The 17,409-nt window shown below is 31.2% G+C and overlaps 1 protein-coding gene across 2 annotated transcripts; it reads right to left on the reverse strand.

Annotated features, from left to right (window-relative positions):
- Positions 1-453: 453 nt before the first annotated feature.
- LOC114173489 (AAA-ATPase At5g17760-like) lies at positions 454-4,344 on the reverse strand. Of its 2 annotated transcripts, none has more exons than XM_028057931.2 (2): positions 3,105-4,344; positions 454-1,318 (listed from the first exon to the last, which is right to left on the reverse strand). In XM_028057931.2, the coding sequence occupies exons 1-2, from the start codon at positions 4,092-4,094 to the stop codon at positions 779-781; spliced, it is 1,530 nt and encodes a 509-aa protein (XP_027913732.1). In that variant the 5' UTR covers positions 4,095-4,344; the 3' UTR covers positions 454-778. The 2 variants fall into 2 exon arrangements, with proteins under 2 accessions (XP_027913732.1, XP_027913733.1); XM_028057932.2 differs by having other exon boundaries at positions 454-1,288; positions 3,105-4,336.
- Positions 4,345-17,409: the final 13,065 nt, after the last annotated feature.

Genomic DNA, 17,409 nt, shown 5'->3' on the forward strand with positions numbered 1-17,409 from the left:
TGGAGTTGGTACCCAGTAACTGACACACTTACAGATCATGGTGTTTATTTAGGTATTACAAAAGGCAAAGTTTCTTATTATCATTTTGTCTCCTTTCGTTTGTTTGTTTATCATGACTACTGCTTTTAAAGTATGTTCCGACGCAAATCTGATATAAAAATTCTGTTTTTTCTTTTCAATGTATCAGTCTTAAACCTTTTCAAATGTCTCGGGATATAAAGAGGCTTGTGGTGAAAACTGCAAAACACACACGCTCCTTTTTGTGTAATGGTACATATGAAAAAGGCATACACATTTATTTGTTAATGTGAAATCTACAAAACACCATGCACATCTTTAATTCATTGCATCAATTAATGATGCATACATATTTCATGGACAGAAAAACCAAAGAAAAAGTATATTACCGACTTCCTTTTTATAACTTTTTTTTTATATTTATGTAATAAATACTTTGAGGATGAATTAACAATATATTACTCTCAAGAACCTATGTAGCTTGAATACAGTGGGCAGTGTCCGTTGTTAGGACAACTATACACAATTACATGTAGGTACATATATTGTTCATTTACTGATACCAGCAATCACACAGTGCTAACCTTTCATTTCAACCAGAGTCTGAAGTTTTGGATAGAAAATGTAGCTAGCTAGCCTCTTAGCAACTGATTAAAAGTAACAAAAGCCCGAAGCCTACATCAGCGATTTTAGTTTGTGGAGACAAGTAGTATAGTGGCTCCAACAACCTTATTCGACCATATATTGTTGGACGAGGAGACTAAAAACTGCACTCTCTTCTCATTCTCCTTGTTCTTCTTTGAGTGACACCAATATTGCTCTTGCTAATGCCAACACCTCGTTTTTGCTTGCAACCAACCTTGCGCCTTTTGGAAGGTTCTGCTTTCTGAGGACCATAGTTCTCACACACATCACCCTCCATCTTCTTCCTCTTCAGTAGCTTCACGAATGCTTCAAGTGTTGCTTCCGCGTCCTCGTTCTTCATCAATTCCTCTGCCACTTGCGCTGGGGTTATCTGTATGTCCTCTATGAGCCCCTCTATCTCCCCAAAGAGGGGATGTTCAGAGGAAGTTTCCAAGTAGTTTGAGGCCAAAAGCTTGAAGCCTTGGTAGGAGCAATAGGACATGTGAATGTGCATGTCCATTCTTCCGGGCCTCAACAGTGCTGGGTCTAGTCTCTCTTTGTGGTTGGTGGTGAATATGATTATTCTCTCGTCTCCACAACTGGACCATAGCCCATCAATGAAGTTTAGTAACCCCGACAAAGTCAACTGCATCCATCCATCAGATGCTCTGTGAGCCTATCATCAATTTCACCTCACAAACTTGAACAATCACAACAACAATATTGAACTTCATAAACCACACTGTGTACGTGCACGTTCTTTCTTTACCGTCACAAATTATCAGGTTAAGTGCATAACAATTCCAACTTGTAATTCTATTTTATTTCAGTTGACCAACTCATTCAGATGACTAAAAAAATTGTAAGTTCAGATATGTTGAAAGTCAAATCCATAAAAACAAAAGTGTCTCAATAGTGGGAGAGTCAAAGAAAATGGAAGATGTTGTTATTGTCAGATAAAATACTTATGATGTTAGATCATGGAAGTTATTTCAGTTATGTTCATTGTGAGTTAGTTATGTACACATGTTTCAGTTAGGGGATGTATCCGGGAAATTATGAACTCATTCATTCTAATTAGAACAGAGAATTTTTCAACCTCAGAATCCATACATTGCAACATGATTAAAAAAAATTAATTTCTATATATTTAAAAATACCATATCGTTAGTAATTGTGGAGTGAAAGATGACGACGAAAATTAGCATATATAGCAAGCAGTGATATAATAATAAAATACGACATATGTGGAAAAATTAGAATGTAAAAAAGGAGTTTGAAAAGTACCATATAGTGTTGCTTTCATAGGTGGAAAGGTGTTAAATTTACTTAAAAATTGGATAAGATGTTGTAGGGAAAAAAAAGTAGCGCACGCGGCGGGTTAAAGAAAATTGAAGGCGACAGTAAGATGGTGTTGCTTTTTATACATGGATGGTGTTAATTGTGATGAAAATAAGCAATGTAAAATATTCCGTAACATGTCCTACCAAAATAACAGAGAATAAAATATGACAGCAACATGAGTCCATAATAGAAGCTTTACACGGAAGATCATCTTGTGTGGCATCCACCATCCAATGACATTTAACAACGACATTCGAACCACAGGTACGTTGTACTCTTTCCCTCGCTAATTGTCAAACACAAAACAACAAAAAAGAGGAAAAAGAAAAATGAAATGGCCGAAGGAATTGCGTGGATTGACAGTGAAATGCCCCTTTTGGATCCTTTGGATGGTTTTAATTTAACTTCTTCACTCATAGTCATTAAATTACCATCCACACCCAATTACTAAACTGCACGGTAGTCCCCACTTACCAATTCAGGGCGTGCTTTTAGAAACGCCATGTTTCCACTAGCAAGAGAAATGATAGAAAAAGGTTTCCACACCAATCAGAAAATGACTCTAATCACACATGGTAAAGCAGTGAACCTGTCCTGTCAAATTCTATAACAGGAGCACGAGAAAAAAACTCTATCTATTGTTGCATTCTGCACACTTCCATCAGAACCCACGTGGTAGGCTTGCCTTTTGGAAAACAACCATTTTTGGCCAAGAATTCCCCTTTGGTGCTTTTCGTAAATGTAGCAAAAGGAACACACAACAATTCGCATTTTCTTACGAGGTCGACCACACTACGTTTCTCTTTATCCTTTTTAACCAAAAATTCTACTTTGTATTTAGTTAAAAACAACAACTAATATGATATCATAAGCATTAGCCACTGTGACACGAAAACTGATTCAAGAAATCCATATTTTTTCTGTCTACAAACATCATAACTTTTTATACTGTTACAAATCACAATTAGCAATGGCATTTTTAGATAAGTGCCTAAACTAATCTGTTTTAGTTCATTCAATACAATGATGAGAAAATCCAAATGCATTAATAACAGGGATAAGAGAAAGGTGAAAGTAGAATGAATATGATAGAGAGTAGGAAAGTAAGAAACACTAACCTGTACGTCAGTTTGTTTACGTCCATCTCCATGGCGGCGCTCTGGGAGATCCACACTGCAATCAATGTCTTCGATGACCAAAATGGACCTGTTAGCGGTGGCGAGAAGAAGCTTTCTGAGGTCGGAGTCCCTCACAATGTTGCCGAGTTGGAGGTCAAAGATGTCAAATTTCAAGTAATTAGCCATGGCAGCGATCAAGCTGGATTTACCAGTCCCAGGAGGGCCATAGAGCAAGTAGCCACGTTTCCATGCCCTCCCTACTCTCTTGTAAAACTCCCTCCTTTTAACGAACCTGTCCAAGTCCTCTATCACCGCATTCTTCAGCTCCGGCTCCATCGCCAGCGTCTCAAACGTGGAAGGATGCTCCAGGTTTATGGAGTCCCATTTCACCCCGCTGAAGCAATAGGAAGTGTTGAGAGTGTGCATCTTCAGCACGCGCTCCTCGTCTTTCATCTCCTTGGCCTTCTCCAGGATGAAGGGCAAGTAGCAGTCCAGCACCATTTCCTTGAGCTTCTTGGGGAAGCTGAGCTCGAACGAGCGCTTTTCGGATCTTACGGAGATGTTGGTGTTGGAGTGGTCGTTGGGGTTGTTCTTCTCGGATTCCGCACAGATGAATCTCCACTTGAAGCAGGCGCCGTTGAAGCAGTCGACCACCTTCTCACCTTTTTCTAAGCGGATGGTTAGTTTCTTCTCCTTGGGGCTCTTGCTGATCTTGAGCCTCTCGTTTTCGGGGCTGACGCGGGTGGAGAGGTAAGCCTCGGCGGCGTCGTAGACTTGGTTACGGGCTATGCCGGTAGACTCTTCGATGATGAGGGTGAGGGTAGGGGAGCGAGGCCTGATGAGGTAGCGGAAGGTGTTGAAGAGGTAGCCACGGATTGGGTGGGGAATGAGCTCGTTGGCCATGGATCGCAGGAGCATGATGGAGGCTGTCATGGAGGCGTAGGCTGAGAAGATTGAGGAGGGAGAAGGCATGTCTCTTGGAGAAAACATGGTGGTGTGCGGTGGCTATGGCTAATGCTATGGAGATTCCAAACACACACACACTACAGATAGTTGGGAGAGCAGAGAGAATAGAGGGACATGTATGGAGTATGTTGTTGGGATTAGAAATGTTGTGTTTTGATGATCACAGCTATGGGTTTTTATTGGGAAGCAGAAGGTGCATGTATGTGTGGAAATCCTACTGTGCATGTCTTTTCCTTTTTTTCCTCCTTTTTCATTCAATAATGTCATTTCCTCCTTTCTTTACATTCTTCCTACGGAGAAATCTTCTTGTGATACATCACGTAACGCTTACAGATCTATGTCACTCACCACGGACTACACTTATCTCCTCTTATTCTTAAAATTATAACCATTATATTAGCTATTCAAATGATGCAGCTCATACTCATTTATTCACCTATTATAGGATCTATTAAGACTTTTTTGTATTTCAGCACACAAAATTACACAAAATTATAAAATAGGGTTCGTTGATTCTTCTTTTTAGAATTAAGTTAAGTCATTATAGGAGAGGACGACATTCAGATTGAAATCGTCTTTTATTTTACCGTATTTTTTTTAACATAATGTTATTGTCGGAGAGGACGATTCTCTTTGAATTGAAAAGTGAAACTTTTCACTTTTTTTCAAACTTTTCAGTTTTAATTATTTTTAATTTTTCTTTTTAAAATTTTCACTTTTCATTATTTTTTTAAATATCTCAAATTTTCATTATTTTTCCTTTTTTAAGAAACAATCAAGTAAAAAAGGGAAGACATATGAAAGAGAAAGTATATTAAACATGAAATACTGCTACGGTTTCCATTAGTATATATATGTAATGAGGAAGTGAGGGAGATCAATTAATGTATATGTATATATTATATATCTTATGAATAGGTTAGGTCGAGTGACCAAAGTATTGACTCAGATAGGTCGTAAATAACCTAACACATATTTTATTCGAAATCATTATAAATCTTAATTTTTTTATTTGAAGAGCATGAACAACCTTATAAAAAAAATATGTTCAGGTTGCTTAAAGGTCACGATCATTAAATTAAAGCAAAACTTACTCTTAGTATTTCTTTTTCTTTTTCTGATTTGTACCTTTTGCTAACAATCTATGATTGTGATGTCATAAATTACTCGTGTTTTTTTCTAAAACAGATATTTGACTAAGAAATATTTTCTTAAATATACTGTTTTTGTCTACATTCCACATGAGAATCGCTTCCTTATATTATAATGATTAATCTCAACTTTGAAATTAAAATAGATAACTAAGGTTAAAAGATTCATTTGAAAATCACGGTTACCACTGTAATGATGGTTTAAAATTAGTTTTTTAATCTCATGCATTTCTCATTTTCACTTGAAAAAATGACACTCACATATATATTAATGAATTAAGTCTATCGATACCCAACATAAGTTGAGGACTTACAATATTTATGCGTATCATAAGAGATGTCAAAAATATCTGTATCCACGGACGGATAAAATCCGTAATAGGTAGAAAACGGATACTAAAAATAGATGTTCGCTATCCGTGGATACATGTATTTTTGATATCTGCATGTTAACGGAGCGGGTACGAGTATCATAATATCCGTACCCGTGAATACCCGTACTTGTTAAACTTTAATTCACAAAAATATCCTTATATATATATATATATATATATATATATATATTAGTAAAATACATTATGACCTAAATTTTTCTAAATTGTACATCTTGTCTTGTCTTGTCTTTTATCTTCATTCTTCTAGAGTATTGATATGTTGTAATCTTCCAAGTACACCCTTTGATATTCTTCTCTTTCCCTTCTTTGAAATTGGACATATACATCAAACTTTATATAAACAATGACGTTTATGGTATGCTTGTTGTCAAAATAAGAATACTTGGCACATACCAGTTGAGGTTTATTATTTGATTATTTTTCAGGAATCAATCGGAGAAAGTGAGTTTGTTGATCAAAACACTAAGTAAAGAATTTTCATTGTGTTGAACGTCATTTTATATTTATTTTTATAATTATTTGGACTTGTATGAACTTGAGTTTGTTTAAACTTTATTTAAAATTTATGACAGTGATGTATTTTATTTTATTTGAATTTATGATTAAATATTTAATTTTTAAATAATTTTGTAAATATCCGTGAGTACCTGCGGATATGAAAAAAATAGATGGGTAACCGCATAACGAATACCCGACGGATATAAGTATAAATATGGGGCAAATATTTATTCAGCGGATAGGACACGGGGAGCTACTACCCGTACCCTATCCATCCTGTTGACATCCCTAATCACAAATTACAAATTAAGTCTATAGTTTATAACAAACTCACAAGCGCGTATATATAGTATTTTTAAAATACTTTATTATAATTAATTAGTTAAATATAATCGGTCAATTAAATAATTTCTATAATCCCATTAATAGTTTAACTGATTTGTCTGTGTTTAATTATCTGTAAAAATTGTTAAAACAATATTTTTATAATTTGTATGTCATAAATTATATACTCTTGAAATCCATTTTAAAAATTACAAAATTAGTTTAAATTGTTTTGACAAAATATTCAAAGATAAATGAGCATCTTAATTTGAGTGTTTTTATTTATTTTTAGGTTAAAAGATAATTTTATTCTACCAAACTATAGAGATATTTAATTCCTTAATTTTTCAAAATCATTTATTTTTAATCCAACCATCTAAATTAAGATACTGAAAGTTAGGGTAATTAGAATTATTTTAGTATTGACTTCTCGCAGTTGAATCAACTTTCGATTATTTCTGTGATAAAAAAATCAAATAAAATGGTTAAAGATCTCATGTTATTAGGTCACGTACAAAGTCAATATTAATATTTTCATAATCAACGTTTTAGTTTGAATGATTTGACTAAAATAAGTCATTTCAGCATTTTAATTGACTAAATATCTTCATTTTAAAATTAAAAAAAAATTATAAATAAAATAATCAAAAGTATGTTTGTCAAAAAATATTTTTGTTTAACTTTATCTTTACTTATTTTATTGTTTCGACAAACATAGAATGAATGTTTCTCAGACACTATCTTCGTAATGCGACACTCTTGAAGTTTCTAATGATCAAACTGATTTTAAAAGCCTTGAAAATGATTTAATCGATATTTTTTTTACACCAAAAACACAACCTGAAATTAAAATATACCAAGTAAAGTCTATCTGATATCATCACAATCAAGAAAAAATCAACCTTAATTAGTCATAAACACTAGCTAGTCATGGATTTTGTTTATCTATATATCTTCCAGCAAAACGTTCACATTTTCTTCTGTTTCTACAGTTGTAAATGGAAATACTTCTTAAAATTGTATTACTGGTATAATATGTGGTTGTTAACTGTGCTTGATTGAAAGAATAAAATTAAGAAGATGAGAGAACAGTCACCAAAATCAGTAGCAGATTTTCTGAGCGATCTCAACCAATGTGCGAACGACACTCCCCTTGCTCCACCATCACGCCCTGTCTCATGCAGAGTTAGTGTCAGGCTACTTTGGATTTTAGTTGTTGCGTGCACCACACTTACTCCCAACTATGATTCTCTTCTGTGATTCCATGCAGATTCTACCAAGCACTTTCATGCCTCCAAAAAACTTTTCGATCATAATTCACACCAGACAACATGTGCATGTCTACAACTTCCCATGCATTTCAATCCCATGAAGAATGAAGCATACACGTCTCAAAACTTTGAATCTTACACTACCTGTAACGAACTAGGCGTTGTTGTGAATACATCAAACCAATTCCAATTTCAAGCCTTAATAACCATGTTACGTACCCAATGAAATTTCAGCAAACTTTATGGCCTTTTTAATACAAGGAATCTTGTGTTTGACACGTTGATAATTCAAAATTTAATATTATTGCTTATTTATTCCGTTATTTGGATGCTTGAGGCATCACTAGGAATTCAACTGGACGGGTATGATAGGGGTAGTAGCTTTTCCATACCTCACCCGTTGAATAAATATTCGTTCCGTATCCGTATTTATATCTGTTGGGTATTTGTTATGCGAATATTTACCTATTTTTTTTATATTCGCGGGTATTCACGGGTACGTGCAGATATTTATAAAAATATTTTAAAAAACAAATATTTAACCATAACTAGTACTTAGATTAACAAGTTCACTTTCTCCGATTGACTCTTGAAAAACAAACAAATAAAAAATCACTAACAATTTATATTGTAATATTAAAGAAATTACTAACTTCATCGATGTCCACCTCTTGCAACATTGTATGAAGTTTCATGTTGTCCAATTTTAATCTAGAAGAGCCTGAAAACATAAGAAGTTCATTCAAAATTTCTAACAATCACTTAATTAAAATATCTAAGTAAAAGTGTTAATTTCATTACCTTCCATGTTGGTCCATAACCAGTCTTGGAGACACATCAATGCCTTTATAGTATATGGAAGTCATCTACTTTGATGTGGGGTAAGAATCCGAACACCATTATTGAATGAAAACTCAGAATATTTTTTACTAATATATATATATATAAGGGTATTTTTGTGAATTAAAATTTAGTGGGTACAGATGATATGATATTTGTACCCGACCCGTTAACATGTGGGTATCAAAAATACTCGTACCTGCGGGTAGCGGGTATCCATTTTTAATATCCGTTTCCTACCCGTTGCGGGTTTTATCATCGGATACCCACAGGTACGAATTTTTTTGACATCCCTAGGCATCACTAATGTTGTATTTCAGTACACTGTTACCTTATATATGTTGGGTCTTTCGAGAGAGGATCATCCACATAAGACATTGACATTATTCTCAACCCAAAACCTTAAGACAATGGGTACACACTTGTCTGAGTCGGGTTTAACCATGGATTCTAATACCACTTGTTAAGTTTACAGAGGAAGAGGTTTCACTAGAAGATACAATATCAATGAGACCTGAACCTAACTATATAAAACATTGACACTACTCTCGATCCAAAATCTTAATATAATAGATTTGTAAGTCTTTATTTTTATATTATGTTCTAGACACACATAGATTCCTAATAATATATATATATATATATATATATATATATATATATATATATATATATATATATATATATATATATATATATATTTAACTTTTTTGGTTGCTCGCATATGAACTAATGTCGGCGTGTTGAATTGAAAATTAGATTTTTATAATACTGAAACATGCATGACCAAACCAAACATGAGTGTGTTTTTGTTTATCTGTGATTTGTCTGCATTGAGTTGTTAAATGATAAAATGATGAAAAAAAAAAAAAAAGGGAAAGGGGAAAGGGAGAAGAAGCATGGGTCCCTGTCCTTGTGAACTGCGACTGACTACTGTGTATTGTCCAATTCTCGATTGGTTAGCTTCCATTTTCAAGAAATAATTCCACGACGTGTCGAGTACTCAAAACACACAAATGCCTCATGAAAATGACAGCGAATGGGCTCCCAGATTTCTTAATGGACATCCTTTGTCTTCTTCCTACCAAAAGCAATGGTGCTTGCTTATGTACGAGATGCTTTATGTAATGACTCGCCTTAAATAAACAACATCACCAGGAACAAGCCCACTTCTATTCTATTCTGCCATAGTCGGCATTCCCTCTCCTCGATTTTAGTAAATACAGAAACAAAAAATAAAACTTATGTTTCATCATCATGTATCTACGTGCTATACGTGTCTTGGTACACTCTTATTATATATAGTTTCCTAAGACCCTTTGGAATTGTGAATTTGTTTATAAAGACTACACATGTGAAAGTTAGAGTAGCTCAGTAGGTTCCGAGTGGATTAATGGTAAAGTATGACTTTGAAGTGGCCCTTTTTCTACATGAAATCTGGTTAAGGAATCCGCAAATTGGTAATAAGGTGGACCAGTAAATGCCATAGAGAAACACCTTTCTCTGCCTTTTGGCTAAGATCAAGTAAATGTCATGAGAAAGAGACAACTTAAAGTTGAATCAAAAGCAGATTTAGCTTCGCAACTCGTTGTCATCGTGATCCTCTCTGTTTCTTCTGCCAACAGTGATGAATCACTAATGTGAGTCACTAATGTTTGTTCTTGTAAGAAAAGCTTATCCAAATTATCTACGTCAAGACAAGGTTGTGATGAATAACGAGGAAGTAAAATCAGTATAATTTATGCTTTTTCCCTGACCACTCATCAAATCCCAAGAACTTGCCGACTACTGTCTTTCATTTTCGTCCCATGTCACTACGAAACAACACTTCTTTCACACGCACTTCACTTTAGTCAACATGGTTTCCATTGTTAAAAAGAATAATATATTTTATTTTAATAACAATTTAATGTATTAACTTTTTGCATTAAATGCAAAATAAATAGTGAAAAAAGATACTGCATAAATAAATAAATGAGAAAACTACTTTTGTCAAGGATGTTGTGAATGATGGTCTCTATCTACCTAAAAGTGAGAAATAAAAACTTGCAGCTTCTTAAAACAGTTATAATATTAACATTTAACTTAAGAATTAAAACCAAATTTAAAAAATAAGTCACGTGAAGATTATTCCAATTATATAAAGGATATTCTAATTGTGTTTTTAATCATGTTCTGTATCTTTTTATGCTCATGATATTAGTATAAGATATTATTTTTTGTTGTCCATTAATTTACTGTTCGGAATAAAAATTATTGGTATAATTAATCCACTTGTTAACAAAAATATGAGATTAATAATATTAAGCGGATATGTATTGTGTTACTTTTTAACACCCTCCATTATTGACTTGCATAATTGTTCTAATCAGGAAGTATGTTCATCCCTAAGGGTGTGTTTCTTTGTGTCGATGGATATGGGAGAGTGTAAAGATGGATTTGTGTAGATTTAGGTGGATGGATATTTGTGTTTTTTTGAGTGAATTTAGAGGGTAAAGTGAGTGAATTTGGAGATAATTTTTATGAAAGTTGGTGAAAGATTTGATTGATATGATAGATAAAATTATATGTTAAAATAGATATATTTATTAAGTTACCATAATACTCTTGTGTAAAAAAAGAGAATGGTTTTGTAATTTGATGTTATAAAAATAATTATAATTAATTAATACGAATTAAAAAAATATTAAAATTATATAAAATTTTAAAATAAAATAAAAAATTTATGAATGTAAAAAAAATTATATAATTAATTTTTTTTTAAAATTATATAATTAAATTTTAAATTAAAGTTAAATAATGTTAAAAAAAAGTTAAAAAAATTTAAAGAAAAAGAGTGAAAAGAAGTCAAGAAAAAGGTAAAAAAAAAAAAACCAACGACACTGGTGTCGCCCCTTCTCAAAACAAGGCACCGGTTACGTAATCGGTGCCATCACTCTCTCACTAAGCACAACACCGGTGCCACCAATGCCATCCAAACCCAACACCACAACACCTCACCACCACCGCAAGAGATCGCCTCGCTCACCACCCTCACCTGTGCCATCCACTCACCACCCCAACCAGTGGCGGAACTTGGACTAAAATTGTAGGGGGGCCAAATTAGATTTGTTATATATAATTTTTCTTTAGAAGAAAAACTATTCATTTTTTTCTCTTCATTTCCTCTTCTTAAAACAAACACACATAATAGTAGAATTCAAAAAAATATTACTATCATTCGCTATTATATCATGCTATTATATCATGATACCAATTCATGAATACCAATTTAGACAAGTCATTCGTATCTCATCAATTTGATTTGGTGGTATTGTCAAATTTGATGTTGTTTATCCCAGATCACGTTATAATGAATTGTTAAATTCATTATATGTAACTCTAAGAACTTTAGATATGTGTTTTATATTGTCTTAAATTCTTGGTTCTTATTAAATTTCTCAAGTTTAGTTAACGTAAATGCATTTCTTTTTCATCTTCCTCACAAACCTTCCTCTTTGAAAAAAAGAATCAATTTTTTTACTTTTTATCATAATCTTTCTAATATAAATTTATCACCTCTTACCTATTTAGAAAAAATAAAATTTATATTCACAAATCACAATTATCACAATGCAAAACATAACAAAACTTATACTACTTTAATTAAATAAGCTATACTGTATAAATTCAAAACTTAAAAAAAAAATTACCATAGGTAGCGAAAAATACAAAATCCCTAAATTTCATAATTAAGGGTTATAATAATTTAAGAAAAGTTATAATTAGGGTTCATACCAATTTCATAAAAGAATCCCTAAAATTATAATTAGGGTTTATATTAATTTGGGATAAACTTAATTTGGAAGAAACATCCTAAAAAGAATCATAAACTAACATACATACATCATAATAAGATACTAACATTGATTTGTGAGAGATCATGCAAGAATGTATACATGAATCTCAATCTGTGTTTCCAACCTCTATTTTCCAACCTATCTATTTGTATTTATCTCTCTTCATACACTTTCATGATAATTTACACAGTGGAAAGATCTTATAGTCAGAAAAAAAAACCCTAATCTCTTTTATAAATTAATGTCTCTATTAATTTTTTTTTATTTTATCTTTTATTATAATTTTTCATAATATAATTTTAATATAAATAATATATAATATAATTTTAAAAAATATATAAATATATATAAAAAAAATTCAAAAAAAAAAATGGGGGAGCCGTGGCTCCCCCTGTCCTATCCTAGTTCCGCCCCTGACCCCAACACCTGCATGCCCCTGCAACCATTGACAACATCGGTGCCCACACCGGTGCCTTCCCAAACTCCACGCAATAATGACAGCGAGGGCATCGGTGCCTCCCTCACCACCCCTCACAACCAGTGCATTATCACCACCCCAACACACCGGTGCGCCACTCCACCTCCAACACCACTCACTCCACCACCCCGCAAGACCAGTGACAGCCCTCCCGCAACACAACACCTCTGAGAGACCACCACACCCCAAAGTAACTCACCTCTCACGATGATCTCTGCTTCACAAAACCAAACCAGCAACCCGTGTTGCAGCATTTTAAATTGTGTTGTGTGTGGAGAAGAATCTATTCAGGAATCTTGCTTCAGGAATCTTTCCAGACCATGGCAGCAGAGGACGAATATTGTACTGCATGTGCATGTGAGATGAAAAGCGAACTGCATTTCAAATGAAAAAGTGAGGGCAAATACGGTAATTTGCGCGTATTACTCCCTAATCTGCTCATTCTATGGTGGATGAAAAAAATTATAGATCCCTCAAATCCGCACTTCCTAATCCGTTTAAATCCATGCAATGGAACACATCAATGTTCATGAATCTCGCTCCCTAATTGGTTTGAACAGTGTCATCATCCCAAGCGAACAGGCCCTAAATCAGAACATTTTGTGCAATTTATTTTTCATTGTTATCTTTATTTAAATATTCTGATATGAATATTCTTTTATTGACTAGATTCATTATATTTATTAATATAATACTCCCTAGTATCTCACTAAAAGTAATTTAAATGTATTTATAGTGATATCATAATTTATTCATTAAATATATATTATTGCCACATAAATAGTGTACTGATTATGTGGAGATCAATGGGGTGAAAGGATGGGACTTGAACCCTAACACTACAATATTGAAAATACACGCTGTAATATGAGTTTTACTATGTGTTATGATAATATGATCCAATTGAATAAGGGAAAATCTATTTCTTAAAATTAAACCATGGAAAAGAAAAGAAAGATCTGAATCTTCATCTCATTGTGGAATAATATTTCTTATATCTAGGAAAAGAACAAATATTTTTGAACAAAATTTTGTCGATAAACTTTTGATAACCTACACGTGTGGCAATATATGAATGGGTGAAAAATGTTTAGTGTTTATTGAAAAATAAATTTTATCAAATTTTATGAAAAAAATTTATCAAAGTATCTGGTCGTGAGAAAAATATCATGTCTTTGAATACTGTGGTGGCACCTTATTCAATTTTCTTACCACAGTGCCACTGATTTTTTCTAATAATCAAGGTTTACACTTCAAAGAAATGCAAACGTTGAAGCTGAAATGTTATCACCGACACCAATACTGATACCATCCCTTAATTTCAGCGAGAAACAGTAAAGTTTTTTAGAAAAAGAAATGCATTTTTTTATTCTGCAAAAATAGTTGGTCTTGACTTAATCCATGCCATTCCATAATATTTGAAGGGAAAAGAAAATAGTCTTAACTTGATCCACCAAACTAAATTATACTTCTAGAAAATGATTAGGGATAACAAAGTAACATTCTATCTCATAGTCTAAACACAACAGAGATGACAAGAAGTTGGATAGAAATGAATTTCGTTATCGTATATGTATTCATAGAAAAAAAAAATTCTTCATCTTATATCCAGATTGAATGACTATCAAATTTTTATCTCATTTTCATCTCATTCCCATCAAGTAACAAGAAGTAACAAGTATATATTCGTATTGATATTCGTACTTGTTTTTTTCATATTTCAATATCAATTAATTAATTTTTATAACATAATAAAAAATTATGACAAAAAAATGTAATATTATCACATATTCAATATCAAAATGAAGGTATTATTGTTTCTTCAATATTAAATATTTAAAAAAAATTATAATTATATATATTTCACATTACAATACCAAATAGAATTTTATGAGAGTCAAAACAATTATTAAATTTGCAAACGTTAATGAAATCTAGTTGATAAATTTTAAAAATATTTTCAAAAAAATATAAAAATAAAACAAATATTCAAATTAAAAAATATTTTAAATGTCTCTTACATCAATTTCTTAAATTCTAATGAAATTTATATTTTTATACACTAACCAAAATTATAATACATCACTTGATAAAAAATCACACAAAGAACAAAGATTAAACTAATAATAATTTAAATTTAATATAGATTTTTTATCTTTTAAACTTTAATATATGTTCAATGATGATAAAAAAGATTAATGACAAATACATTAAATTATTGTATTATAGTAAATAAAATTTATTTATACAATTATGGTGATAAAATTACATTTATGATAATGAGTTCAAAACTAAAATTATTATATAAAAAATATCGAAAGAGTATTCTACATAAAGAAATAAAAAACATATAAAAGTATTACAAAAATATCAATTGTATGTCTTATAAACAATTTAATAGACTATTGAATGAAATCGTTGAACAGAAAATAAATGTATAATTAATTGTATGTATGATAAGATAAAGAATACCTGAGAGATGTAGGAAAACTTTTAAAATATCAAAAAATACACTTAAATAAAAGTAGTATAAATATTGAAATGTAAAAAATAATTATTAACATACATCATTTGAACGTAATTGCACAAAAATTGTAATAAAAGGAAAAATATGTTCGAGATCTGAGTGAATTTGATAACAACCATAACAATTAGAAGAAATATAAAAAATAGTGTGGTATATATATTGGTGGAACTTGGACACAATATTCAGAAGTGTCAAATTACATTTTTTCATATATGAATTATTTTTTTCTAATTAAATAAAAAACGTTTTATTTTCTCTATTTAAACTATTTTCATACAGTGATTCACATACTTTTATATGGATATTCTAATTTATATTTCAATTCAAGATTATTCAAGTAGGTGATTATATGCATTGTAATTTATAATGCAACTCAAGATACATCTATAAAATTTTACAAATTTTACCATATGTAGTGGAAACACACAAAACTCCTAAATTTCATAATTTATGATTATATTGATTCGGGGAAAAATATAATTAGGATTCATGCCAAATTTATAGAATCCCAAAATCATAATTAAGTTCATAATAATTTGGAAAAAACTAAATAGGAGAGAAACATCATAATAGGAGAATCTTGAATCTAACCATCTGACATACATAACTCATAATAAAATACTAATAATGAGAGATACTATGACAATTCGTTTTTCAATATCTCTGTTCTCCAATCCCTGTATTCTGATTTATCTTTTTTTTTTTTATGATTGTCATACTTTTTTGATGACTTACTGAAAAATAACCTTATGGTCCTAAAGACAAAATCATATTTTTTTTATTAATCAACATCCATAAAATTGTTTTAATTTTATTTTTTAAACAATAAAGATATATAAACAAATAATAGATAAATAAAATGATGAGGAATTATATATATATATATATATATATATATATGAAAAGACGAAAATGAATATATTATAGCTGGAATGGGGACGAAACAGACAAATATGTCCATACTCATTCTCGTCCTCATATCCAATTGACAAAACTAAATATTACCCATACTCATATCCATATTCAATCAATACAAGGATTCATGACGAAGATTAGTTCAAAGTATCCATGAAACAGGTTTATTTGTCATTCCTAATCACAAAAAAAAGTTATCTCTTTCTTAACATTAACTTAATCTACACATAAGAATATTTTTCATTACTTAACTGTGATTGGCGTTACATAGACTTTAGTCTAATCTTTCCATGACATCTATTTTTTCTTTATATATATATATATATATATATATTAAAATAAAAATTGTTTAAGTGAAGAATTTTTTGAATTAACAAATGATATTTTGATAAATAATTAAATAAGTAGTTATATGTGTGATATGAATCGATAGTATATTATTTTGATAAATAATTAAATAAGTAGTTATATGTGTGATATGAATCGATAGTATATTACTATTCTATTTCGTTGGGCGTTGTGAAGTCACGTGTTAAGCACGCCTAATACTATTTGGACAATGTTTATGTAAAACGAAAGACAGACCCGTGGAAGAAAAGAAACCTATTATTTCAACCATTTCCCTCAACAACTTTATTTGGATTTGACATTAAATTTGGCTAAATGGTGTGTGGAAGGCTACGAAATCTAAATGACGTGGAAAAACTTTCCGGAGGAACTTTCTTCGCACATTGTCTTTTTCATAAGTATAAGATTCTGTATAAAATGTAAGCATAAAATTGGAGTAAAATAACGATCAATTTAAAGTATGTAGACTAGCTTCAGAGTTAGATATGTTAAAATTAATTTAAACCGAATCCAACTCAATTAATTTACATGCTTGAGTAAAATTGAAAATAGATCGACTTGTAACTTATTAACAACAATCATTTATTAACTTTATTATTACTTTTTTCATAAATGTTTTATTATAATTATTTATTATTTTTAATTATATAAATTGACATTATATTTCTAAATACTAAAATATTGTTCAATTTTACCATATAAATGCATCTAATATAGCATGTTCATAAAAATGTAAAATAAGAATCAAACTTA

Source organism: Vigna unguiculata, chromosome 2 (assembly GCF_037176805.1).
Source record: "Vigna unguiculata cultivar grain cowpea cultivar isolate G323 ecotype 2 chromosome 2, ASM3717680v1, whole genome shotgun sequence".
Lineage (NCBI taxonomy): Eukaryota > Viridiplantae > Streptophyta > Magnoliopsida > Fabales > Fabaceae > Vigna > Vigna unguiculata.